At 58.7% G+C, this 26,482-nt stretch overlaps 7 protein-coding genes across 7 annotated transcripts; 5 read left to right on the top strand and 2 right to left on the bottom strand.

Moving 5' to 3' along the window:
- Positions 1 to 1,628: 1,628 nt before the first annotated feature.
- Positions 1,629 to 2,730, top strand: VTJ83DRAFT_7107 (uncharacterized protein; the record flags this gene model as incomplete). Its single annotated transcript, XM_071013893.1, has 2 exons — positions 1,629 to 2,085; positions 2,162 to 2,730. 2 exons carry the CDS (start codon positions 1,629 to 1,631, stop codon positions 2,728 to 2,730), a joined length of 1,026 nt encoding a protein of 341 aa, XP_070863324.1.
- A 2,071-nt stretch (positions 2,731 to 4,801) lies between these two features.
- Positions 4,802 to 5,479, bottom strand: VTJ83DRAFT_7106 (uncharacterized protein; the record flags this gene model as incomplete). Its single annotated transcript, XM_071013892.1, has 4 exons — positions 4,802 to 4,843; positions 4,895 to 5,047; positions 5,110 to 5,310; positions 5,411 to 5,479. The coding sequence occupies 4 exons, from the start codon at positions 5,477 to 5,479 to the stop codon at positions 4,802 to 4,804; spliced, it is 465 nt and encodes a 154-aa protein (XP_070863323.1).
- Positions 5,480 to 7,982: 2,503 nt separating this feature from the next.
- Positions 7,983 to 10,723, top strand: VTJ83DRAFT_7105 (uncharacterized protein; the record flags this gene model as incomplete). Its single annotated transcript, XM_071013891.1, has 2 exons — positions 7,983 to 8,975; positions 9,029 to 10,723. 2 exons carry the CDS (start codon positions 7,983 to 7,985, stop codon positions 10,721 to 10,723), a joined length of 2,688 nt encoding a protein of 895 aa, XP_070863322.1.
- Positions 10,724 to 14,285: 3,562 nt separating this feature from the next.
- VTJ83DRAFT_7104 (uncharacterized protein) lies at positions 14,286 to 15,400 on the top strand (the record flags this gene model as incomplete). Its single annotated transcript, XM_071013890.1, has 3 exons — positions 14,286 to 14,423; positions 14,547 to 14,838; positions 14,910 to 15,400. 3 exons carry the CDS (start codon positions 14,286 to 14,288, stop codon positions 15,398 to 15,400), a joined length of 921 nt encoding a protein of 306 aa, XP_070863321.1.
- A 2,671-nt stretch (positions 15,401 to 18,071) lies between these two features.
- On the top strand, positions 18,072 to 19,872 carry VTJ83DRAFT_7103 (uncharacterized protein; the record flags this gene model as incomplete). Its single annotated transcript, XM_071013889.1, has 4 exons — positions 18,072 to 18,273; positions 18,332 to 18,745; positions 18,800 to 19,159; positions 19,250 to 19,872. The coding sequence occupies 4 exons, from the start codon at positions 18,072 to 18,074 to the stop codon at positions 19,870 to 19,872; spliced, it is 1,599 nt and encodes a 532-aa protein (XP_070863320.1).
- A 1,927-nt stretch (positions 19,873 to 21,799) lies between these two features.
- VTJ83DRAFT_7102 (uncharacterized protein) lies at positions 21,800 to 24,156 on the top strand (the record flags this gene model as incomplete). The annotated part of the gene is made up of 3 exons (XM_071013888.1): positions 21,800 to 22,347; positions 22,423 to 22,703; positions 22,808 to 24,156. The coding sequence occupies 3 exons, from the start codon at positions 21,800 to 21,802 to the stop codon at positions 24,154 to 24,156; spliced, it is 2,178 nt and encodes a 725-aa protein (XP_070863319.1).
- A 585-nt stretch (positions 24,157 to 24,741) lies between these two features.
- Positions 24,742 to 26,327, bottom strand: VTJ83DRAFT_7101 (uncharacterized protein; the record flags this gene model as incomplete). Its single annotated transcript, XM_071013887.1, has 2 exons — positions 24,742 to 26,230; positions 26,290 to 26,327. 2 exons carry the CDS (start codon positions 26,325 to 26,327, stop codon positions 24,742 to 24,744), a joined length of 1,527 nt encoding a protein of 508 aa, XP_070863318.1.
- Between the last annotated feature and the right edge of the window lie 155 nt (positions 26,328 to 26,482).

Below are 26,482 nucleotides of genomic sequence, written 5' to 3'. Positions count from 1 at the left end.
GCATTTGTCATTCTTGACCAAAACGTTTACAGAAGTCTTCCATTGTAAATCAACCGCCGAGGGTTTCCGGTTTGGTTCGTACGGGTATATCGGCGTGATTGATATTTCGCTAGGACCTACCTAGGGAATTCGGCATGGAATGAGAGGCACAGGTCACGATACCCCTAGACACCTTTCGGCCCAGCCTTTGGGCCTTTGTCCATCTTGGAACGCAGACCGCCGTCGACTCGGACGTTGGATGATTTTGTGCTTTCGTGGTGCAACAACCAGCCTCCAGGGACGCATAGATTGTTTGAGTGAGTAGTGGTCGTTGCCGGTCGCTTGTACAAACGTGGTTATCGTGTTGACTCCTCTCAGCTCAAAAAGCCCATCCGTGACGGTATCGATCTTGTTGCCTGCCGCCGCCACCTCAAATCATCCGCCACTCTTGAATGTTCTTTTGCAGATGCGGAAAACGCAGAGCACATCGGGTGATAGCAGGGCGAAAGGCTGTCTCGGTCGCAGATCACCGTGGACAGGCCCAAGCCAAGCCACTATGCTTGGTTGGACCTAGCCTACTAAACGCGGTGATTCTCGGTTTCACTTCAAAAGTCCTTCTGCCGCAAGGCTTGTTGCTGGTTTTTAGCTTGTTGTCACCGTCACAGGCTATGCAACGAGCAGGGTAACCGAAGGCACATTTCTCCTCTTGCAGCTTGTTTGCTGTTGCGGCGACCATGCCGAAATCAGAGTCTCGGAGCCCAATTAGCCCACGAGATGCGATTCTCTTCCGGGTGTCGCCGATACCAGGTAGGTAGGTATCAACAAACGCAAGTAGGTTAAGGCCTGGTCCGGTTGGTGTCGGCTATGGTACCGACATACCTCTGCGAAAGCACAGACCATGCACAACGGTCCAGAATTAGTTTCAGCCCAAAGACCCGATAGCTCACGGCTATACGTAGCACTGCTCAGTACAAATGCGGTAGAAGCAAGCGCGTCGATGGAATGTACACTCCACACGTCGGAGCTCATGCCGAGGAGAGCTGCCGAGCCACCTGCCATAGCCGTTGGCGGCCGTTGAATGCCCACCCAACGACCGTTGAATCCCGGTTGGCCACCCCGGGGGATCTGCCATGAAGGGGTCGCTAAGCAATTTAACCTGCTTGGCTTTCTGGGGTGCGGTGCTTCTGGAACAACGCCCAAAACACCCGATTGGGGCGCTTTGCAATGCTTGGCTCATGCGGCTCGGGCATGGTCGCATTCGGGACCTTCAGCCTTGCGCTGACCTGGTTCGGCACGACTCGGCTAGGCCTTGGTCTGGAGACCTTTCTAAATGCATCGCGGGGTTCGGGGGGCGCGTGGCTTTATTGGGAAATTCTCGGGGGCACTCCCGAACGGCGACTCCGGCAGGTGCATGGCCCAAGGCCGGGATGGTGGAGGACCGTTGGGCGGGGGACGACGTCAGCATCGTGTGCCCTTCGAAATAGCCGGCCGCGTCCTATATCAAGAGGCGTCTCCCGGGGCACGACCTCTGGAGTCGGTAGGTTCGTCTTCTCAAGGCACCACGGAGATAACCCCCCTTTGCTGCTCCGTCACGAAGCCCTCCTCTTGCGTCTCTGGATCCGCCCTCCGGAACGAGTCGACCGACAACCATGCCTTCTCTCTCCACCCTCGGCCTGGCCGTCCTGGCCGTCCTCCCCGCCGTCTCGGCCCAGTCTGCGGGCTGCGGCAAGGCTCCCCCGAGCTCGGGCACCAAGTCCATGTCGGTCAACGGCCGTCAGCGCCAGTACATCCTGCAGCTGCCCAACAACTACGACCGCAACAAGCCCCACCGCGTCGTCATCGGCTACCACTGGCGTGATGGCTCCATGAACGACGTTGCCGGCGGCGGCTTCTACGGCCTGCGCTCCCTGGCCGGCGACAGCACCATTTTCGTCGCCCCCAACGGTCTCAACGCCGGCTGGGCCAACATGGGCGGCGAGGACATCACCTTCACCGACCAGATCGTCGCCATGCTCAAGAACGACCTCTGCGTCAGCGACGAGTTCTTCGCCACCGGCTGGAGCTACGGCGGTGCCATGAGCCACAGCGTCGCCTGCTCTCGTCCCGGTATGTTCCACCCCGCACCCCTCTGCGACTTGGATGTGTCCTCTTCCGCAACGCCTCTTCTAACGCTCCTCCGCAGATGTCTTCAAGGCCGTCGCCGTCATCGCCGGCGCCCAGCTCTCGGGCTGCTCGGGCGGCAGCACCCCCGTTGCCTACCTCGGCATGCACGGCGCTGCCGACAACGTCCTGCCCATCTCCATGGGCCGCCAGCTCCGCGACCACTGGCTCCGCACCAACGGCTGCCAGTCCAAGAACGCTCCCGAGCCCTCGGCCGGCCAGCAGAACCACATGAAGACCGTCTACGAGTGCTCGCGCGCTCCCGTCACCTGGATCGCCAACGGCGGCGGCCACGTGCCCGACCCCAGCGGCGCCAACGGCGTCAAGTTCGCCCCCCGCGAGACCTGGGACTTCTTCAACGCCGCCGTCGCCAACAACCCCGGCAACCCCGGCAACCCGGGCACCCCGACCACCATCGTCACCTCGGTCGTCCCCCAGCCCACCTACCAGCCCCCTCCTCCTCCTCCTCCCCAGCAGAACTGCTCGCCTCGCTGGGGCCAGTGCGGCGGCCAGGGCTGGAACGGCCCGACCTGCTGCCAGGACGGCAGCACCTGCCGCGCCCAGAACCAGTGGTACTCTCAGTGCCTCTAAGCGTAGCCCGGCCGTGAAGCGGCGGGGCAAGCGAGGGGGAAGAGAGGCTCGGCGGCGCCGTCAAGGTGGTGTGAGCTTTACCTTCGTGCGTACTGTACATAGTTAGCAACCAAAGTATATACCCAATAGCGTTATCTGGCTTGGGCTTTCTCCCACTTGGTTCCTTGACGTGCGTTTTGATGACATGCCCTGGTCTATTCCGCATCCCCGTAATTAGAGAACGTGCCTTACGGCATGATACTACATCCTACGCATGCCCGACGTTGCAAGTCGTCCGACAGCCGTATGTACCGACGACAACGCGCGTCATGTCACACGCACAATGCTTGGGTGCCACTGTCCTTGATGAGATGAGCATTGCGGCTCCCCCGTCTTGCCCCTGTTTCATTCTGCCGGCTACCGACGATGCAACGGGCTTCCAAGTCGGGGGTGGGAGGGGAGCCTCGCCATTGGCGCGCAAGAGAAACAATGCACGCCAAGAGATGGGGCCCCCCAGATGACGCGCCGCCAACTCGATCAAATGTCCGGTAGGTACGTCAGAACCTAACATTGGATCCTATTGGATCCTTGCACTGCCGGGAACAATATGGCTGCGTGACAAACAATATCTTTGGATATATTTGGTATCTTGTCAAGTACTATAACTAACTACCGGGTAGCCACAATGTCATTGGCGCTGCACCTGACTGTCAGCCGTCAGGGTCCAACCTCGCCTCATCGTCCACGGCGGGGCGGGCAACATCGCTCCCTCCACGCTCTCATCACCCAAGCGCCGGGCTGAGCTCTGGGGCTTCGCTTCTCCATAGTCATCGTGAATGACCCCCTTGGCACCTGTACAAGTGTTCATTCTGGCTCTTTTGATAAAAAAAACATTGAGGGATTTCATTGTATCGAGCGTTTGCGAAGCGAGAATGGCAAACAAACCCTCGACCACTTTGCCCTTTTGCTAGCCATGCCAACCGCACACCGGCGGGCATCACCCAGATCACCAAATTCCACGCGTAAGTACATGCCCATGCCCCTCCAAGCCGCCGCCCACGCCGTCCGCCTGCTCGAAGACGACCCGCTCTTCAACGCCGGCCGCGGCGCCGTCTTCACGCGCGACGGCATCGGCATCGGCATCGACATCGGCATCGGCATCGTCGAGCTCGAGGCGTCCGTCATGACCTCCCGCGCTGGCTCGCGCAAGGCACGACAAGCGTGGCCGTCGACGCCTGGGACGCCATCTGCGTGGCCACCAGCGCCGGCGGGCTGACCAACCAAGCTCACGAGGCCGGGCGGGCGACACGCCGACCGATCGGCGCCGGGTTCTGGGCGGAGGAGCGGGTCGAGGAGCGCCGGCGCGGAGCAGCCGCCCCGTCGCTTCTTCCTTGCTCCGCCGGCAGCAGCAGCAGCAGCGAGACGCGGGCCGGCCATCGTCGTGGTGCTGCTGTCCGACGCGCTGCAGGGGCAGCTTCCGTATTCCTGCCTCTCCCCCTGCCTCCGTCGGCCAACCGGCACGATGACGTCACCACCACGACGCGCGCCATCGCCGTGAGCAACGGTACGGGCAACGGAGACTCGTTCCTCCGAAACGGCGGCGGCGAGGACGGTGGGCGCGATTGCCAAGTTTGCGGGGGAGCCAGGGGCCCGTGGCGGTGGCCAAGGTCGCGGGACCGGGAGGTGAGCTGTTGCAGGAACCTACCTGCGGCGGCATGTTCTGGGCGTGGGTCAATGATAACGGGGTTGCGGTTGCGAGGGTGCTCCGGGACGAATGGCCGTGGTGCCTGCTGAAGGTTGAAGAAAAAGAGACAAAGAGCGTCTCACCATGTCACAAGTACACACGGCCGAGGGCTTGTGAGGTGCGAAAGACTTTCGGATCCTGTCGTAGATTCTCCCTGCTGGGCGACCCTCGCGCCCCGTGGTGACCGTGACCAACCGGTTCTATGTACAAAGAACGCCGCCCCAGATTATGCTCCCGTCATAAAATGCATACAGAAAAAAATACACGTCCGGGCCCACGCTCCGGAGGAGATTGGTAGAGAAGAGAGGAGTGTGTCGAGATGGGTTCGTCGGGGTATCCCACTGTCGTCTAAGCCAGCATCTTTTCGTTGGACGGAGGTGGTTGCGGGGCCTGGTCATGGTCAGCATCCACGGCAACCGGCCAGGCGGCGGGCGGTCTTACCTCGAGCTTTGTCGCTCCCGCGAACATCTTCTGGAACCCGATGCCAACACCCTCGATGACGGCCAGGAGGATGGCGCAGCTGATGGCGCCGTTCCTGGCCGCCTTGTACCCACCGCGGATGGCTAACGCGCCGCCCGTGAAGAAGCCGGCGATCTGCAGCGTGTCAGCGCGGGATCCTGCAGCAGCAGCCACAAGAGACGGGGAGGGCCACCCACAATCGCGTTGTAAGGATCCTCCTTTTTCCTGATGCCCTTGACGGTGCAGTCGAACGTGCTGAACAGGCCGCCCCAAACGCCAAAGTTGCCTCCCAGGACGGGGGCGCGCATCTTGATGGCCGTGATGGCACCCAGCCGCCTTTCGCCGTACGGGCTGTTCCGGAAGCCCTTGACGCCGTGCCAGATGGTGCCGCCGACGGCCTGGGAGGAGAGCGGGTGTTAGCGGATGAACGGCGGGGGCGGCAGAGCATGCCAGGCAGCGCCTCGACGCCTAGCTCGGCACCGAGAGGTCCAGACGTACGCCCATGCAGAAAGCACCACCAAAGTCATTGAGGATGACCCAGGGGCAGGGATCGCGGGTGTGATCCATCTTGTCGGTGTGCTGGTTGTGATCGGGGTGGTTGGAGGTGGTTGGAGGGGGGGCGGCGGGGGCGCTCGGGGGAGGGCGTCGAGAGGAGGGAGGGTTGCGAGATCACACCGGAGGAGACACTCCGATGCGACGGACCGAAGAGAGAGGTGCCGTGGGGGGTTGAGCGGGCGGAATCCGGGGCCGGAGGGGTCGGAGGGGTCGGAGGAGGATGGTGATGGATTATCGGTGGTGGGTGATGGCATCGGCAAAAAGTCCGCCTCGCAAAGAAAATTGTTTGACGACAGGGATTTGGTGCACGGGCCATGCGCTCCAGCCCGGCTCGCGGTGGGTCCCGTCCGCTCCCTCAACCGCCCCAAAAATGTGGGGCCAGCATTGTGGGCCGATGGTCGGAGGGGAGAGGGAAGAATGCCATTCCAGAAGGCGTTTTCGAAGGTTTCTTGAGCCGTTCCTAGCTACCTATTCTGGCAATTTGGAACCGATGTCATCAAGTAAAGAGCTCACGCTCTTTTGCAACGTTTACACCGAAAATGTCTCACCAGCGGGCAATGTACCTGCTGCTGCAGCTTGCTACCTTACCATGTACCACAGTAGTTCGTGCTTCTTATCCTGTATATTCATGATCATGGCCCACCAGCTCCCCTCCAGCACCGACGCTACGACCTGGGGTCCGGCAGACAAGACGTTGTGGAGATTCCAGTGGATCGCTTGTCCGGGGCCGTGGCCTGAAGTTGCCCCTTGTTCCTACATAGGGACGATGCTGCCAGATGTCTCGCGGCTCCGGCGTCAACATTCCGAATCGGATCCTGCAACAAGGGAGCAAGCGGGGGACACGGCAACCCTCCCGTCCCTGGCCCCAGCATGATGCGGTGTGTCGATCTGGTGCATCCCCCGCAAATAGGTACGCCACGGAGGGTAGCAGCCATGGCACCAATGATTCCAGCTTGTCCGCCGCATACCCGGCAGGATGAGGTGCTTCGTGGCGCCTTCATTGTCGCCCGGTGCGGAGGGCGCCGCTGCCAATGAGGGCGTGAGGGATTTGGACAGCCGCAGCGGCCCTGTCCCGTCGTGCATCGGTCTCTCGCACAAGAAGGCCAGCCTCCCAGGTTTTCCGTAGCTCGAGCAGACGACCGGCTCAGACGTTCTTTTCTCTGCCTCTGCGCCTGCTGGAGAACTACCGCTAGAGCGGTGTGAGATGCCTCGGTCGTTCTTTTTCCGTCCCGTTCGCTCTGGTGATTGATGAGAGAGGTTTCAATGGCGCAGCCCACCCCTGAACTCGCGTCATGTCGCGGCCCCAGCGATAAGGTGTCGGCCGTGGCCGGAGCCGCGTCGTCTGGCCCCTCGAGGCTACAAGACGCCGCCGCTCCCAGCCCTCGATCCTCCGTCCCGCAAAACTTTGTCTGGCGCCTCCCTGCTCGCCGCAGTCTCGCGCGCACCCAAGGCGACATGGCCGTGGACGTGCCTGTTCTGCGTCTGTGCTTCGATCCGTGGAGCCAGGACGGCGACGATGCGCATGACGGCACCAACAACACCAACAACAACACGGCCAACGAACAGAACGGCCGCTGTCGAGGATGCAAGAAGATCTCCGAGGCCCGAGCCAGGCTGGCGGCTCAAGCGCCGCTCGGCGCCAATCCTCCTTCTCCTCCTCCTCCTCCTCCTCCTCCTCCTCCGGGTGAGCCCCCTCCCTTTTGTATCTCGCCATCTCGATCCCTTCTCCCCTCGGCGACCCCCACGCCACACATGCGCGACGTGCGTGCCGTCCCGATCAGGCGGAACCCGGGAACTGCACATGCCCCTGTCACGATGCCGACATCTTTACGTCAAATGCTACCTGTGGCCGACACCAGCGCCGGCATTGGTGGGCTGGGACGAGGCTGGGGGCAACAGCGTGCCCCGTGGGGCGCAATTGAGTTGGCGTGAGCGCTGACCCGGCTGATCCATCCTCGAATGCATGTTTGGGTGGAGGTTTCATTTGGGGAGCTGAGCCCGGAGCGCGGGGAGTCCCGGTTCAGCGGCTCAGCCCTGAAAAGAAAAAAACAGGAACCCACTGAGCCACTGAGAACACAGCACGACATCCACTGAGGGGCAACCCGAGGGGCACCCATGGATCCAATGTTGCCCCCGTCTTCCTCCCGGGCCCCCCTCCAACCAAAACCGCCCGCGGGGCCTCTGGGCTCCAGTCCTGGCAGGAATTGGACGGGACGGTGATCGGATTGGGGCAAGGGAAATTGACGGCCGGCGCGGATCCCAACCTGGAAACGTACCGATTCCTCTCCGTTTCTGGAAATTCCGCCTTCACTTCTTGACCCTGGCTCACCTGATTTCTGTTCCGGGCATCTTTTTTTTTTTTTTTTTTTGTTCACGTCGCACAGCATCTCTTGTCATTTCTGTCTGCGTTGGTCGCAATCGCACTCCTTCGTCGGGAGCCTTGTCGAGTGCCGAATCCCGCCCTGGCTGACTGGCTGACGCAGCTCTCCTCGCAGTCAAACCCCCTTCCAACAAGATGGCGGCGGGGCTTCAGCCTCGCGAGTTCGACGACGACTGTCCCGACACCGCGCCCGACCGGCTCCAGGAGCTGCGACACGACGGCTCCGTTTTGTCCATCGCCGTTTCGGACCAATACATCTTCGCCGGCACAAGCAAGGGTGAGATCGTCGTCTGGTCCCTCGGCACCTACCAGCACGTCCAGACCATCCAAGCCCACAAGCGCAGCGTCCTCTGCCTCGTCTTGTCCGACGACGGCCGCTACCTCTTCTCGAGCGCCTGCGAGCCTATCATCGGCGTCTGGTGCCCCCGCACCTTGGCCCGCCTCTACGAAATCTACAGCACCTACGACGTGGGCGATGTCTTCAGCGTCGCCTACTCCTCGCGCCGGGAGATCCTCTACCTCGGAACGCAGACCCAGGACATCCAATGGATCAGCCTCAAGGACCCCTCCCGCAAGGTGCCGCATGACTCGCCTGGCCATCCGGATCGGCGCCACCACCGCTTCTTTGACTCGGCCGCCGTCGGGGGCACGTCCACGCCCCGCCGCGTCGAGGAGCACCACCTCCTCATCCCCAAGGCCAATTCGGTGCTCGAGATCGACCCCGGGGCCGTCCGCCAGTATGCCCATTTCGGCTGGGTGTTTTGCATGCTCGTTGCCAAGGGCCCGACCGTGCTTGGCGACCCGGACGAAGAGGTGCTCGTGTCGGGCGGCGGCGACGGCACCATCAAGCTGTGGAGGCTGTGCGACGACGGGCCCGACCACGACGACGAGGTGCTGGGCGACATCGAGGAGATGATGACGCTGGGCGAGGACAACAGCGAGTCGGTCATGTCCATGGCCATCGACGGCTCCTTCTTGTACGCCGGCAAGGTGCGCGGCGTCATCGAGCTGTGGGATCTCGACACCAAGCAGAAGCTGCGCGTCATCAAGGCGCACAACGGAAACGTCAACACCCTCTTGATGAGCTTCGGCCTTCTCTGGAGCGGCGCGGCCGGCGGGTCCGCCTCGGTAAGCACGCCCGAGCCTCGGGGGTTTCTCGCTCCCGCGCTGACGGCCCGCAGAAACACAGCACGGTCCACTACGGCCGGGACAAGCACGGCCTGGCCCCGAACGTCAGCCAAAAGTATCATCAGTGCCTGAGCCGCTGGAAGGCCCACGACGCCAAGATCCTGTCGACCGCCGCAACGGCCTACAAGAAGGACCAGCTCTTCTTCACCGGCGCCAACGACAACACGGTCCGCGTCTGGCGTGTCAACGGCATGCCGACGCAGGCGGAGGAGGAGGCGGCCAGCTCCGAGAACGTCATGATCAAGTCGCTGCGCGAGTTTGTTTCGTACAAGACCATCTCGTCTCGGCCCGAGTTCACCGAGGACTGCCGAAAAGGCGCCACCTATCTCGGCTCCCTCTTCAAGCGGCTGGGCGCTCAGGTCGAGATGCTGAGCACCGGCGGCCTCCACAACCCCATCGTGTACGCCAAGTTTGGCGGCAAGCTGGAGCCCGCGCAGCAACGCAAGCGGGTGCTGTTCTACGGCCACTACGACGTGGTCCCGGCGGACATGAAGGGCGACAACTGGCAGACGGACCCGTTCAAGCTCGAGGGCCGCGACGGCTACCTCTATGGCCGCGGCGTCAGCGACAACAAGGGCCCCATCATCGCCGCTCTGTACGCCGTTTCCGACCTGTTGCAGGCCAAGGCGCTCGACTCAGACATTGTCTTCTTGATCGAGGGCGAGGAGGAGTCGGGCTCCCGCGGGTTCCAGGAGACGATCCGTGCGCACAAGGACCTCATCGGCCACATCGACTACGTTCTCCTGGCCAACAGCTACTGGCTCGACGACGAGGTCCCTTGCCTCACGTACGGCCTGCGCGGCGTGCTCCACGCGACCGTCTGCATCGACTCGAAGCACCCGGACCTGCACTCGGGCGTCGACGGCAGCAACATGCTCTCGGAGCCCCTGACCGATTTGACGCTGCTGCTGGGCAAGCTCAAGGACGCCAAGAACCACGTCAACATCCCTGGCTTCTACGACGGCATCCTGCCTCTGACCCCCGAGGAGGAGCAGCGCTACGATGACATTGCCCGCATCCTCATCAAACGCAACCCGGCCAACGGGCCCATCGACGCCCTCAAGCGCAGCCTCATGGCCCGCTGGCGCGAGCCGAACCTGACCATCCATCGCTACAACGTCTCGGGGCCGGACGGGAGCCTCATCAGCAGCCACGCGACGGCCAACCTCAGCATACGCCTGGTGCCGGGGCAAGAGGTGGAGAAGATCATCGAGGCGCTCAAGACGTTCCTTCGCGACGAGTACGCCGTGTTCGGCAGCGAGAACACCCTGACGGTCCGCATCGACAACAAGGCCGAGCCCTGGCTGGGCGTGCCGGGCAACTACATCTTCCGCACGCTCGAAGAGGCCGTCATGCGCGCCTGGGCGCCCGACACGACACCATCCGGCGAAGGCGACGGCGGGGATGCGGCCGGAAACGGGAACGAGGCGGTCGACTGCGCGACGGCCGCCTTGCCCGCCGACGCGACGGACGACGAGAACAAGCCCAAGGCCCGCAAGCCGCTGTACATTCGCGAGGGAGGGTCCATCCCGCCGATTCGGTTCCTCGAGAAGGAGTTCAACGCGCCGGCGGCGCATCTGCCGTGCGGGCAGGCGAGCGATGCGGCGCATTTGGACAATGAGCGGCTGAGGGTGCTGAATTTGATGAAGAGCCGGGAGATTTTCAGGACGGTGTTTCGAAAGCTATGAGCCAAGCATGAGCATTTTGGGGAGGGAGGAAGGCCTAGCGTTTGAGTCTTGTTAGATTCCGTACTGCTGTAAGGTGCTTTGTGTGCGTGTCATAGATTTGATGGGGAGGGAAAATAGACGATGAGTTTTGATACCCATGCTGCGTGGCGTCCCCTATCACCATGGTCTGTCTATCTTCCAGACTCCATCGTTGAGAGGTCTGGGCCTCTCGTGTGTCTAGGGGGAAGATAGAAGACAGCAAAATTCAAAATGGGAGAGGGAATGAAGTTGAGATGCCGTAGTCATTATCCATTGACTACTGCGTAAGATGAGAAACCTCCCGCCCAGGCTATGGAAAACCTCCCCAATTCGGTGCTCTATATGAAAACCAACGCTGACGCCATGACGCCGACATGTCAGCTTGTCGACCCCATCGCCTGCCTGCAGGTACCGCTTGGAGTATTGGGCTTTTAATTTCTTACTACTTCACGTCGCTCGGCACATGACGGCCCTGGCCCTGTTCGCCACCGGCCCGGGGTACGCTATTACCGCTGATAAGATCACGACGGGCAACCCCGCCCCCGTCAGCAGGTTTTCGGGCGAGCCGCGTCGCGCTTTGGCTTCTTTTTCCATCATCCCTTTCGTCCTGGGGGTTGGTTCTCTGGTACAGGGCCACGGCATGCGAGGGTTCAAGATGGTAATTACGTACCCGTTAGCAACGGCCCTCGGCTGCGCCGGTTATGGCGTCACCTTCTTTTGGACCGGAGGCATACTTGTTTCTTTGGGAACGATGGTTGGCTCTCCGTGGGGAGGAACTGGTGGTTAATTAGCGGAAAATGAAAGGAAAGAGTATCCTTTTCTTGGCTGCCACGGGGTAGTCACAGGGATGGAGATAATACCTCGGTAGCGCCCCGAGAATTCATGGATCGGGCACGTTGCCTCCATACGAGCGGTTCGGAAGTCAGCTGGCACGTTCATTCGATGGTGCCAATGGAGCCCATAACCCACCCACGCTGGGTCAAGCTTGATCAGCGGTAGCAGAGCCTATTAGTCAGGTGCCATTGGTAGCCATGAAGAATCCCGATGATTTTACCGTGCCCGAGGGCGCAGGATGTGATTTGTCCATGTTCACCAAGCGTTGCCTATCTACCCCGGATATGTCATTCGTGGTCGTGAGGGGAGCCGGAGAGTACAAGCGAGGTAGGTATACTGTGTAGTAGTTACACAGTAGATCCGATGGCCCGGGGATCGGCACTTGGCTGGGGCCGGAGTGGGGGCGCAATCCCGTCGCCCGACCCCCGTCGCCCGGACCCCGTCGCCCGGCCGCGCTCCCCGAACCTAATCATCGGAACTGGCCTGCTGGTAACCGTCTGGCCTCCAAGTATCTACGTGACGTAATGCTGCATTTGGCCAAGGCACCCTTAGGAAGCTGCTTCCCGGTCCCCCAAGGTAGGTAGGTTTACTAGTACCTAGATACCTAGCTACCTTATTTAGCATTGAGCGAGGACATCCACCGAGGGGTGATCCCTGCGCAGCTGTCACTCATGTCGTACAAGCGTGGCTGGACCCACCTGGCTGTTTCTCCAAGTCATCGAGCCTGGATCCTAGTCCTAGTACTACACAAAACACCGAACGTAGTCGACTGGTATTGACTAGTATGTCTTCTACGTTGACCCACAGTCCCTTTTTTTTTTTTTTTTCAGTGCGATCGACAAATCTCGTCTCGTGCGCCCCTTCTTCTGCCACGCCAAGTCCACTGTGTAAGTGCCGCGGCACTCGTGAAGAACTCTTGGGTGATGTCGATCCGGACGCGCCATGACGGGATCGGCACAACCACCAATTATAGATTCAAATAGCCCCTGGCGGTCGGTGCGGAAAACACGGCTCCCGGCAACCTGGCCGGACGACTTCCGGTGTGCGGGCAGCGATGGGGTAAAGGGTTGACACGACCCAGACCATCTGACCAAGTCGTCCGTTGCTGCCGAGGCTAACGACGGAGCGGTGGGTGGCTTTCTCGGAGAGAAGGGTATCCGTGTTCGTACAGTTGAGATCAAGCTCGAAGCGTGCGCCTGCTGCGCGCTAGCGCAGTTGCTTCCTCCGCTGAGACGTTGGGATGAGGGTTCGAGACCACCTCCTGCATAGGTCATTGGTATTTTTGGTATCTACGCAGTACATACTACGGTAGTTACTCGCGGGCGTTCACCGTTCCCCCCACTCCCCCCTCCCCCCTCCCCCCTAGGTCGTTGGCCGTTGGGGGAAACCGGTTTTCGGTTGGCGGCAGTGGAGTGGAGCCGTGATACACAGGACATGTCCAGGTTCTTCAGCTCGTGTATTCTTGCTCTTTTTTGCCCTCCCTGGCCCATCCCTGCTCCTTGCTTACGCAGCATCGCGTGAAACTTCCCAAGTGGAAACGCGGGTTTCCTTATCAGGCTTGTTTGAAATACTAGTACGCAGTAAATGGTTTGGTTTCAGACGGCCGCTAGTCACCTTGCAACCTCACCAGGGCAAATCGGGCATTTGTTTCATGACGCCTAGCCCAACGGGCGCAGCCAAGCCCATTCAAGCTTTTTTGCCCCGGCCAGGGCCGGATACGCTGGCCGCCCGTGAGCCTTCCAGTCTGGTGGAGTCCAGGCCGCCCCCCTAAGACTCGGAGCGTCTGAAAGTCGGCCCCGTGAGCCTTTATCCAGCAAATGAACACCAACGTTCGTGTAGGTACCTAGGTACTCGCCCCGTGTCCAAGGTGGCCAACTTTGCTCAACCTTGAAGTTTCCCGTTTCCAAACGGCAGAGGTGGCGAACGAACCGAACTGTGCGCTCCGAATTGCGCATTGTGGCGCATATCGTCAGCAGCAGAAGCTTTCCCCATGCCGCGGTCCTGACGGTTTGTTTTTGCTCTTCGAGCCGCATCTCTTAGCTCCATCGCCAGCCCGGCACTTGAGCTTGGGTAGCTAGCCGCCATGCATCAGCCAAGACACATCTGCGGCAGCGTTGTACGCTTGGCGGTCGCACCTTTTACGCGATCGCCCCCTGTCTCCATTGCTACCTCACGGTTCATCCACGGCTATCGATTTGGACAAACGCCGATGTGCAATCGAAATTTGTCATCGGCGCGGTGAGAAAACATGGGATTCTTGTTCGATAACGCCAGAAAATGGATCACCACCCCGGCGTCTCCCATCCACGAGGCCCGCAAGGACGGAGCAGCGGAGGCGCGTACCCGAGCCATTCCAGGGTGCTCGTCGTCTCCGAGCCCTCCTGCGGTGTCCAAACACGGGGTAGCATCTAGGTAGGGGTCATGGCTGTTGTCACCGATCCCCCACCCGCCACATATAGTACAAAGATCAACTCCCCTCCCGCATCTTGCGCAATTGAAACTCTGCATCGTACGATCACTTGCTCTTCTCTTCTCTTGGCCTTCGTCTTTCTCGGTCTGGGACCATCCTTTTGCTTTCCATTCTCTACCATCCCCTTTTGTCCGAGGCAGGTCCTGTATAAATATCTTCTTGAATAGTATCCTAGACGCGCGCCCAGCCCGCCCCGCCGTTCTCTCGTCCTTTCTTCTTGTATACCCCTGTTCATCCAAGATGGTCTTCACGCTTCGCGCTCTTCTCCTTGCCGCGTCGGCGACGCGTGCCCTCGCTTCATGCGCGCACGGGACTTCTCTCCGGCCACGGGCCGAGGGTGAGGTGGAGGTTGGAAAGTTTGGCTACACCGGCAGCATTGTATGTTACCTCGCCCCCCCGGATGATCCCCACCGCCTCGGAGGGCCCCGGATCTCCGCATCCCCGGGGCCCGGACCCGCGCCGCAGCCAAGACCGGCCCCGCTGACAGCCGCATATGTTTAGGGACCGGTGAACTGGGCCGCTCTTGACGTGTCGGCCAACGCCCTCTGCGCCACGGGTACTCGCCAGTCCCCGATCGACATGGTTGAAAATGTCTTCACTCTGGTTGACGGCACCTCGGTCGAGCTGGCCGTCAACGATATGCCCGATGGCGCCGAGTTCGAGAACCTGGGCACCACCGTCGAGGTCATCGCCCAGGGTGGCACCCTCCAGACCTCCGGCAAGGAGTTTGAGTTGAAGCAGTTCCACTTCCACCTGCCCAGCGAGCACCTGGATAACGGCACCAGCCAAGCCAGTACGTCGTCCCCGCACGCCCCCACACCCCGGTCTGGCTTCCCCCCGTCCACCCGCTAACCCTTCCCGCAGTGGAGATGCACATGGTCTTCGAGTCGGCCCAGCAGGAGATCGCTGTGATTGGCGTCTACATCAACGTGGTCGACCAGCCCGCCGGCGCCACCCGCCGCTCTCGCATCATGGGCCGCCAGGCTGCCGCCCCGACGGCCCCGACCACGCTGCTCGAGACCATCTTCGCCTCGGTCGGCGACATCGCGAACCCCGGCACCAAGACCAAGACGGCCCCCCTGGTCATGTCAGAGGTTGTCGATGTTATCAAGGCCAACCAGCTCCAGACCTACTCGGGTTCTCTGACCACCCCGCCCTGCAGCGAGGGCGTCTTCTGGCACGTGTCGACCGCCCGCCTTGGCATCACCACGTCGACCTTCAATAAGGCTCGCGATGTCATCGGCTTCAACTCGCGCTTCCCTCAGAACACCCCCGGCCAGCCGAACATTCTGATGCTCTCGGCGCTGGGCTCGGCCGCCGCGGCCGTGCTGGCGCAAAGCCAGGTCGTTGCTTAAACGAACAGAAAGGGGATATAGAGGACATTGACGGTTCTTGGGCGTTGTGGGTAAGGCTAGAGTTTTTTGTAAATTTTTGGATATCATGATATATAACAATAACAATCAAATGGTATCTAATGAGCTGGGGCGTTGGTCCCTGTACCATGTCAAGATGTTTGGTTCCCCGTTCCTGAGCCTGCGCCTTGGCGTTGGCCACATGGGAGACATGTGGCGTGCTAGAGGTGATGCATGGAGCCGTGGTGTTTTTTGTGAGGAAAGCTTGGGGTCATGAAACACGGTCTCGAGGTTCTAAACAACAGCAAAAAAAAAAGCAAAAAGAGAAAATGTAAGCCGACGGTGAAGAACGAATCGAAGCATGCCTAAGGAGGGGAGAGTATTAACCCCGTGGGAACGTTGCCCTAGAAAGGAAGCCCCGGAGGCCTATTATTCCTACTTCAGCCTGGGTCAGTAGGGAGATCTGGGCCTTGGTTAGACTTTGGTGCTGAGCGAAGGCCTTTTGGGTGAAAGAATAGTCGGCGGGGGGAAGAGGGGTCCCAGTCGGCCGATCTCCTGGACCGCTTACCTATTGTAGGTACCTGGACCCTCCTGTTTCCATCGCTCCTCCCAAGCCTCCCTGAGTACGCAGTATATCCTCTGCAAGCCTCTCTCCCGGCCCACCTTTGCATCTCTGGGCCTGCCTCTTGACCCCCGCGGGCCCGTGTGGTCCCTGGCCCCCCGGGGGGGCTCCTCCTATTCTTGGCCTTCCTAAACCTTCTGCAGAGCCTTGCGCAGGCCTCGTTGATGATATCCGCTGGCCTCCGCGGTGTCATTTTAAGGTAACGCCGCTCTCCGCATACAATAGCTCGTGGAAGTAATTCAGGCCGTCTTGTCGTGCCGCCATGGAAGTCATATGTGACAACAGACGGCGACCACCCACTTCAGGAGGCGGCAGACAGCCTTTCAAGTGCAACTCCCAACGCTTGTTACATCGTGTTCCACTTAGCCAGGTCATTTGGACAGCACTTCCCTCCTCCATGAGGAGCAACAAAGGACTCGAGAAAGTCCCACGGAACCGCGCCCTCGGGGCCGCGGCGTGTGGGGATGGCAACCCACTCGCCTTCAATCGCAGACGTCCTCCTTCGGGCTTGGCAAGCCTTCGGGCCTGGCATTGGCTTGTGGAATCCAGAAACCAGCCCATCAGGGTCTCGGGTCGGGAGTACAGTCCTTGGCATGTGCCAGATGGGCCGTCTTGTTCTGTCCCCCAGACGACTTCGCCAACAGAAATCAGACTCTGAGTCACTATCTGTCCCAGGCCCTGGCCATGTGGCCTCGATCGTGATCCCTAAGTCCACGGGCCCGTGAGCAAGGAGCCTTTTGGCTTGCCTGCATCAGAGATTGGCTCGGGTTCTTGGGGATGGACGGCATTAGTCCACATGCAATCAGCTGGCCAGCGCCACCGGCGTCGATAGTCCTCTCTTGGCCATGTGGTGGTGGATCCTGGAGCTCATGACAGCTCCTCCACAATCACAACGGTTGCAGGAAGACACTGCGGGTGTTTCAGTGCAGAGAATAAGGGTGATAGGCTGAGAGAGGTTAGAAGGTAGGGAGTTGGTGCTCCTTCTTTGGAGCGGGGCGGATGGCGCGTCGACGAGGTTGAAAGGAAGCAAGTTGCTCCATGACGGGAGATGGGCCGTCGGCAGAACAGCCGTTGAAAGGTGTGATATAAAGACAAACGTCTGCGAGATAGAGGCGCACAATAGCTGTGTCTTTCGAAGGGATTTGGAAGACGCTATGAAGCTGTGGAAGGTGGGGGAGGGTGAAGGAGAAGGGGTTAGGTTACGGTGCGGATCGCATGGTTTCTGGCATAACTAGTCCGTCACGAGTCCACAAATTCTCCTAGAGTTAGGGAAATATCAGGGTAGACAGCAACAGTGCCGTGGGTAGCTGAACTGCGTACAATGAACTTGAACTCAACCGTCTGGTTGGCTGGCTTGTCTAGGAGTGATGGAGGGTGGCCGTCGCCTTCAGATGTGAAGAGATGTGACGGAACCCTCGACTCCTCACCTTTGAGGTGGCGTGCGGCTTGGTGTGGCTACCGACGGCCGACAAGCATAGATACCACCCCTGCATACTCTTGAGGGGGACGAATCATCTCTGCCGGTGGCGTATGGGTCATGAGACTCTATTGACCAGACCATAGCCTCTTGTAGAAGATCGGTGGCATCACATACCCGTACGAAGGTCTCATCGGTGCTCAACTTGGGAGGGTTTCAGCCTTGCTGCAGCTTGTCCAAGATGGATTGGCGGATGGAGACGTTTGCCATCCTGGCATACCAAACAGAGCCGGACTGAACCGAAAGACTGCCGTGCTATCCCGCCGACCAGAGTCATGGGTCTCCTTCGACCGTGCAGTAATTAGGTAAACTACCCTGGCTATCTGGCTATCTTGGCGGCACACCCCGCGTGAGATCCACGTCACGCCCCCGGTTAGCCAGTTGCCCCGTTGGGAATAATATCACTTAGGGAAGATCTACTGTGCAGAGCACAAATAACCACCATGGGTCGCACGAACTATCCGCTGTTTCCAACAATCCCCGCCTCGTTTTGCACCCCTAACCTTTATCTCTGTCTTCAGGACCAAGTGGTTGCGTCATCGCCTCTTGCATCCAGTTGATGACTTGGCAACACGATGGCTTCCCCGTCTCCAGGAGCCCATTATGACGGTCCGCCCAGCTCGTGGATTACGTCGGATTCCAGGGCGCTGCTTGCAGCCATCTGGAGCCAAAAGCTCACCGCGTTGGTTCTGGGACCATCTCTCGCTGTCGTCTTGTGGCTCTTCATAGCGGACTACACATCGCCCCTGAAACGCTACCCCGGCCCATTCCTGGCACGTATGTGGCAACCGATGCCTGATCATGAACAAGAGACACTTAATGAACTGATTACCAGGATGGACAAACCTGTACCGCTGGTGGCAGGTTTACAAAGGGAACTACGCCCCACATATCAAGAAGCTCCACGAGAAATATGGCCCTGTCGTCCGGCTCGGGCCCAACATGCTCGACATCGACCTCCCGGAGCTGTCCCGCGTTATCTACGGCACTGTCGGCTGGGCCAAGTCGGACATGTACACGGTTAACAGTCCCCTCGTCAACGGCAAGCTCTTGAGTAACATCTTCTCCGAGGTTGACCCTGCTCAACACGCCAAGATGAAGCGGCCCGTGGTGCGCCACTACTCGGTTTCTGCTGTCCAGGCCTTGGAGCCCCAGGTCGACTCGGTTCTCACGGATCTCTTAAGTCTCCTACAGCGTCGATACGTTGAGAAGGAGCAGGCGTGCGATGTTGGAGAGTGGCTTAACTTCTGTGAGTCGCTGGCTGTGGAGCTCTGACATGACCTAGACGAACTAACATGTCTAGTTGCCTGGGACTTCATGGGAATGGTGACCATGAGCCACACATACGGCTTCCTGGAGAAGGGCTCTGATATCGACAACGTCCTTGCCAACAATGTCAAACTGGTAGACTACTTTGGGCTCATTGGACAGTTGACGTGGGTCGACTATCTTCTAGACAAGAACCCCATCCACTCCTTCGGCCCCTCCGGCATCCCCAGCGTGGTACGTTTCACCGTCGAGAAGCTCACGGCTCGCACCAAGGGAGAGGACAAACATTACACCCCGGACAGGCCGGATTTCATGCAATATTTCCTCGAGACAAAGAAAACGCACCCGGACCTAGTTGATGATGCTGGTGTCACTGCTTATATGCTGGTGAATCGTACGTTACAGCACTACACTTTCAAGAAAGCGGGCAAGAACAGGGAGAGAAACTGTGAAGATAAACAGAGACTAACGGAAAAACCCCCAGTTCTCGCCGGTGCCGACACCGTCTCAATCGTATTCCAAGCCCTCTTCTACTACATGCTGAAGAACCCCCGGGTCTACGCCCGCCTCAGCGCTGAAGTACGTACCGCCTTCCAACCCTTCCAGCTCGCCCCGTACGCCCAAGCTCGCGCTTTGCCGTATCTCGAAGCCGTTGTCCACGAGACCTTGCGCTACAATCCGTCCATATCCATGGCCTTGGAGCGCGTTGTACCTCCCGGCGGCTTGCGCCTTCCCGACGGCAGCGTGGTTCCCGGGGGCAAGACGGTGGGAATGAACCCGTACGTGATAGGGAGAAACAGGGGTGTGTTTGGAGAAGATGCAGATGAGTATAAGCCGGAGCGGTGGCTTCGGGGCGAGGGAGAAGGCGAGGAAGAGTACAAGGAGAGGATGCGAAGGTGGTGGGAGAGCATGCTCGTTTTTGGAGGCGGATCGAGGATTTGCCTGGGCAGGCATGTGGCGATGATGGAGATGTACAAAGTCGTGGCGACGCTGGTGGCATCGTTTGATTTTGAACTGGAGGATCCCGAGAAGCCGTGGCAGATTTGCGCGAGGTGGTTCATTTGGCCCAAGGGGATTGTTTGCAAGCTGAGGCCGAGAAAGGACTGAACGGTGGGCTGGGGTAGTTGTTTTGGCACTGGCTGGTTGGTGAGACACAGCACTATGGAGGAGGGGACTTGTCGTAACATGCTAGGAATGACTCGGTTGTTCAGGAGCCATCCCGGCGGCTTTTTGTTTTGGTACGCAGTGTGACCGAGCTCAGTAATAGACGCTCTTTGTCACAGCACACCATCGCTTTTCTCATAACAATGTGATTGTTTGAACGACAGAATGTTAGGTGCTGAAAGGATCTTGATCTGTTCATCAGGTACAACTTGACCATGCCGCCCAGAGCCTGCCAACCCCCCCGATCCCAAACATACACAACACAAAGTCGCGCCCTCCGATATCATCCTCGGATATTTGTCTGCAGTCCCCGGGGAGGGCAACAAGAAGTCCAGCGAGATACCGCCCACAGATACACCGGTCGTCATCATGTGCGTCTGGTACACCGTCACGGAGCAGTGCATCGACTGCCAGCGCATCCTTGACTGCCATAACAAGCTAAGCAGCCCATGCCCTTCGATGGGGATGTGCTTTTCCGTTCAGCCGACTGGAAAGACATTCACTAATCATGTACTATGTGCCAACTGCAGCTCTCCTGGGCATGTGTCTTCCTGTGGCATCAAGCGGAAGCCTATCTCGTCATCGAGCAGCAACAAGAGTCACAAGAAGCCTCATGCTTGAAAGACAGCACAGGCAGCTGCACCAAATAACTGTATTACTTTTGGACAACCGGGTTTGCTGACCACCTTGGGTAGGTAACGATCCTAAGGTTTTAAGTACCTACATTAGAATGGCCTTATTCTAGACTTGGGTAACACTTTAAAAAGCCGACACATCCCTAGCTTTTCCGATCTTGACCTTTATTCTGTCACTAAATATGCCAATTACACCAACGGAAATTCCTGCACTTGTCTTCTTGCTCCCCTGCTTTGCCCGGCAACCCCACACCGCGCAAATGCTCGGAAAACCCTAACCCTACAATCCCCTTTTGTCTCCGTATACTAGTACACAAATGTGCCCCTGAACGCGCTGACCTGCATACGCCGCAGAAAACTTCCGGATTTCCTCAGCTCCATCCCAAACGAACAACCTCTCCAGCAAAGGTGCCACTCCAGAGAAATTTGGTGTAACACCTCCAGGTCGAATCAGCGCGTGCGCATGCCTTCCGCGCGCGCTGACAGGCCAGAGCTCTCCAGAGCTGCGCTAGCCCTGCGGACCAACCACACGCCGAATCGGCCTTGGAACAGGGGTCCGGCGGAGCCCCGGGGCGTTCAGCAGTGCTTGGCTCCTCGCGATCGTCCAAGACAGAAAAGGCTCTGTGCTATGCCTTAGCGATGGGTGGCTCACGGCCGTTGGAGGAAATGAGTTGATGCCGGTCGGTTGGCTGGTCGAGACCCCTGATGAGGGTGTTTGATTTTCCACAGAGGGCTCGGCGATGGTGTATTCATCGACGTTGAGGTCGGTAATTACATTCCCCCAAGCCACGGGGCGTGCTGTCTGTTCCGAGCTGCATGGTCGATTCGCTGCGTCTTCTCGGACGTCTCGCCTTCATTTCTTGCTGTTCTCGAGGTTTTTGCCACTTCTAGATCTTTTCCGATTTCTATCCCGACTTTCAGTTCTTCCTTTTCTGGCGTTGTCCCATCGGCTTGACTGTCCCATTGCATCCAGCCGTAACGCATCAAATCCCAAGGCAACCGGACAACCGCCTGACAACACCAAGGTCGGTATGATGCTTTGATCCGAGGGCTGTTTGAATCATCCCATCCATGAAAGGCCTTTCATTTCTTTTCCAGGGACCCAGGACTTGACTCCATGGCAGAGTTTACAATGATCGAGGGAAGTTGATGTGACAACCTTGTGAATCTTGTTCTTTTCTTCTTGTCACTCCTTCAAGAACGGTTTATTCTTTTGTTTCTTCTGTCACACCATTATGCCGCCACCGGACATTCAACAACCACATCACATTCTACATCGCCGGCCAGGGCTATGGTCTCTGTCAGCCAAGCTGGTCGATACATGGGACAACGAAAGTCGACAGCCATCTCTCGAAACTCTGCAGCCGACATCTACCGGAGACTACATCAGAGAGGTATCGAAACAAGGCACCCTCGACATTGAGAACATGAGGCCAGATGACGTCCTGCCGCGAGATTCGCGAGTCGAGCCGGGCCTGGTTGACCACCCGGATGTGGCGAAACATGTCCCCTTCTACTCTCCCCAGCTAGGACTCCAGCCTTGGATGCATTCCTCCTCAGAAAGGATACCGGAAACACGGATGACAACACCTGCCACCCTGGCTAGCGTGGAATGGGAGACTGAGACCCTTCTGGAAAAGCACGGCGCCGCCGCAGATCTGAATCATTACTCCGACATCACCGTGTACTCTTGTCCCTTCAGGAAACGGAACCCCGCGCGCTTCAACATTCGTGACTATGAAGCATGTGCACGAAGGCCATTCCGATCAATCCCTGGGTTGATGTGAGTTTGGCCTGTGGCTGCCGCACATGAAAATCCCGAGGCGAGAATGCAGCGGCTGTGCTGACACACCTCCAGACATCACATCTTCACCCACCACCGACGACAGGCAAGCACATATCAATGTCGCCGCTGCAAGACCAGGTTTTCTTCCGAAATGGCTCTCGAAGCCCATTTGACGCTCCCCCGGGATCAGATCTGCGATGTGAATCCATCGCTGCATGACGATCCGGAGGACGGCATCCCTGAGGACAATCTCCGGGTATTGGTGGCTCAAGGGGGGGCTTTGCAGGACTGGTGGACATGGGAATCCATCTGGCAGCTTGTGTTCCCAGAGGACCTCGAGGTTCCAGACCCGGGTATGTATGCTTCATACCACGTCTTTCAACCCCGTCGACAGCTAATTACTGAGGGAAGCCTCAGCACTGCATGAGCAAAGAGCTAATAATTAACCATGCCGCAGCCTTCCAACCCATCGTTGAGCTGGAAGAAGTAGAAGAGGCCTTTGATGACAAGCAGGACGCGCTCAAGGACAGCCTCCGTGAGAAGTTGAGACTGTTGATACCCAACACCTGCCACGACGACTACCTCAGCTTCCTGGCCGGCCAAGTCGAGCTCGTGTTCGAAACCCACCGTGCTAACGTTATGAAGCAATGTCGTAACCGTGTCTGTGAGACTGGGGCTGAGTCTGGGAATGAAGCACCAAAACTCAACCTTGGCCTCGGCCTGGTGCTAGACACCGAAGTACCGGCACAGCAGCAGAAGCAACCGGCCAAGGGTCCTGGAAGATCAAATAGGCGCTCACGGCGTAGCACTCTCCTCCACAGCCTACACCACCGTACCCAAACGGCGCAGGACCTTCTTGGGAGCGGCCCACCAGACGGCCGTCGACGCACAACGACTCTGTCTTTTCGACAGGCTGTCTCAAACCCCAAACGACTCTCTCATGATGGCTCTCGCCCGAGTTTCGCTTCTCGCCGGACATCCATGGCCACAAGCACCGCTGCCAATCCTGGTGTCCCGATCCTACCTATCCCGGTTCGTATTCCCGGCGCGGCAAGCTTGACGGCTAACAGGCCGCATCGCCATAGCTTTGCCGTCAACATCAGAAACGACGAGGGGAAACCTCGGAAGAAAGAGCACCAAGCATTGCGCGAGCTACGTGACTCAGGGATCAGCATGCCCTGCTCTACCTGTGAGGCTGGGGGGGCTGGGGAAGGGTGCATCTGCAGAAAGAAAGTTGCGGGAGCACTGCCGAAGGAACAAGAGGGAGACGGTCCGGAGGGTGGCACAGAAGAATGTGACATCGAGGGATGGGATGACCAAGGCGGGCGAACCCTCAGAGAAGCACGCAGCCGGCGCTCCAGCAGCGCTGGGCTCTACGACCACGGCCATCTCGAACGGCAAGAGGAAGAGCTTCGCATCGGACCCCAGCGCCAAACGAGGGAGACGAGCTGGCGTTATACAACCCGCACAACCCAGAAGAACAACCATCACGACAACACCGACCTAGCCCCGTCCAAAGACCCCATTCTCCTCGGCCTTGCCATCTTCCAACCCCGCACCGCCAGCACCGATGAGATAGAAGAGAATGACGCCGGCTCCGAGCCCCAGCAGGAGATCTCCACTGCAATTACGGATAGAAGCCCTCAGCTGCCCCTGCGCCCTCTGACGAGCGATGGCATGACGCAGGCAAGCATCAGTTACAGCCCTCAGGGTCAAGCCTCGGGGGGGAGCGGGAGGTTCTCGCCCGAATCGTTTGCTCAGAGGGTTCTGAGAAGGCAGCGGCAGCGGAGCCGGGAGCTGGTGTGACAGCAAACAGGGAACTGTTGTTGCTGCCAGCAGTCAGTGCACCCCTATATACCTAGCTGCTACTGCAACAGTTGGGAAAGGAGGGGCCTCTCATGGAGCTGTGAATGCCCGGTGTAGCGATGTTTTGAGGCGTGGTTTGTTCCATATTCTTGCTGCGGTTTCCCGGTTGCATGGGGTACGTTGATGGAGTTACATCGCATTAATAGGGGGTTGATCGCATAGCATCATTCGCATTCAGGGACAACCTCGCTAGGCATTTTGCTCTTTGTATCCATCGACTTGTTCTGGTAGCATGTTAATAATATTCAAACGAGGAAGAGGTACCACAATGATTCTGCGACAGACAAGGTATCACACTCCACAAGTACTACCCAGGTTGAGTCCGAGGTCCCGGAAAGGAATAAGATCCCAAGCTGAAGAACGGCACGCCTTGAAACCATCCGCCGCCCGCCATGAAGCACAATTCCATCTGCGTCAGACTCTGTGTTTCCCAATCTTCGTATATCCAGCTCCTATTGAACCAGACAGCCTAGCCAGAAATGCCAGTGTCGTGTCTGAGGTCTTTCCACCTCGTACGTTCTCCTACTACCACTGCTGCTGTCCTTGATTCCCTTGTTGCTGTGGCTGCTGCTCCTGCAGCTGCACCCACCCATGTCCCGCCTGTTCCTGTTGCCCCTGCCGTAAAACAACTGGATCCGTCTGGCTTCTCTCAGGCCACTGCCTCGGCTGTCCCTGGACCATCGGTTCCGTGTTGCTTCTCCCGAGCCACTCTCCTGGTGCCGGGTTCCCTCCTGCTGAAGATTCCAGCCCCAGCCCCACCACAGGACCGCCAGCTACAGCAGGTAGGCTCGCGGCGGATAATGACTGGGCCATGTAATGATGTTGTTGGCCAACAGGCCAATACGTAGCCCCCATGCCGCCCGTTGACGCGAAGTCGGGGCTGTAAAACGTCGGAGGCGAGGCGATGACGGGGTATGACCCATACAATGGCGCAGAGTTCGGCACAGCGCCAGAGCCGTAGTAGACCCCTCCCGCCCAGGGAGATGACTCAAGTTCCGACGTGGACGCAGACGTGGAGGCGTTTTTAGATCTGCTGAAAAGACCACCGAAGCCTTTGTTCTTCTTGGATTTCGTCTCCCCTGGGTCCCGGCCAGGCCCGGGTTGAGAGTCCCAGGGGGTTTGTTGTGCGTCGTCCATGTAGGCGGTGTACATGTTCGTCTGTGGCTGCTGTGGTCGTGGCACTGGCTCGGTTTCGGAGCGGGCGAGCTGTCGGGGGCCCTGGGCCATGATATGGCTTGGTTGGGCTTGGGCCCTGGAGGCGGGCGGAGCAAAAGAGGCATTGTTTGTTGAGGTTGTATTTGCATGTGTGGTGTGCGAAAGGCTCACCGCGGGAGCCGAAGTTTGGTTGGTGTCAGGAGAAGAACCGGTTGTTGGGGACACCGTCTGGAAAACAGCCGGAGCGTTGACGGCGACGCCGGTCCTTGGGGTTGGCGTACCGCCCGAATCCGAAACTCTATTCCCGGAGAGAGTAGGAGCAGTCGTAATGGCGTCAGTATCTAGAGCGATGGTCTCAAAGGCTGGACTAGTGATGCCCAGGCCGTGAGTCTGCTGTAGGATGGGTGGAAGAGCCGGCGTGGAAGCTGACTGGTTCTGACTTGGTGTTCCGTTTCTAGCGAAGGGTGACGATGAAGGTTGCGTCGCGTTAACCGTAACGGTGGGTTGAGATTTGTATTTCTCGCCGACTGCGGGATCGTAAAGCTGTCCAACGGATATGTCCTGTCCGTTCAGGCCAGGGTTCCAAGAGTACGGCGTGTCGGAGTCTGGCGAGGGAGAGTCAGAGTCCTTGTTGTGGCGGAGAGAGTTGTATTTGCGAATCCTCTCTCGTTCGCGGCGGTTACGGATTCGTTCTGAGAGTATGTCAGGCAATGGTGTCGTGGAAAACAAAGGCCCAAAGGTCATACCACTGATGATTTGCAGAAACGTAAAGACGGTGAAGGTAATGAGCAACAGAGGAACCAGCTGCCCAAACGTGGTCGGGTCGTTTTCGGGGTTTTGGTTGTTGGTCTTGTGGATCCTGGGAAACCGTCATTATCAGCCCAACCCAAGCAACACGGGAAGAGACATAACTTACCAGCCTGATCTGTCCACCCACGCACGCAGTTCAAACACATACCTGGCTGCAATGGCCACCGTCCACGATGACAGGGCAATGCCGCTCGCTAGATACACGGCGAAGAGGATGTACAACGCCTTCTTGATCCTGAACAAGAATGGCACCTTCTCCCTGATGCCGTCAACAAATCTCTTCCTGTGACAGCAAAAACGG

The sequence above is a fragment of the Remersonia thermophila genome, chromosome 7 (assembly GCF_042764415.1).
Source record: "Remersonia thermophila strain ATCC 22073 chromosome 7, whole genome shotgun sequence".
NCBI classification, from domain to species: Eukaryota; Fungi; Ascomycota; class Sordariomycetes; order Sordariales; family Chaetomiaceae; genus Remersonia; species Remersonia thermophila.
Note: the sequence above shows the minus strand (reverse complement) of the source record. Positions and strands in the feature narration are given on the sequence as shown.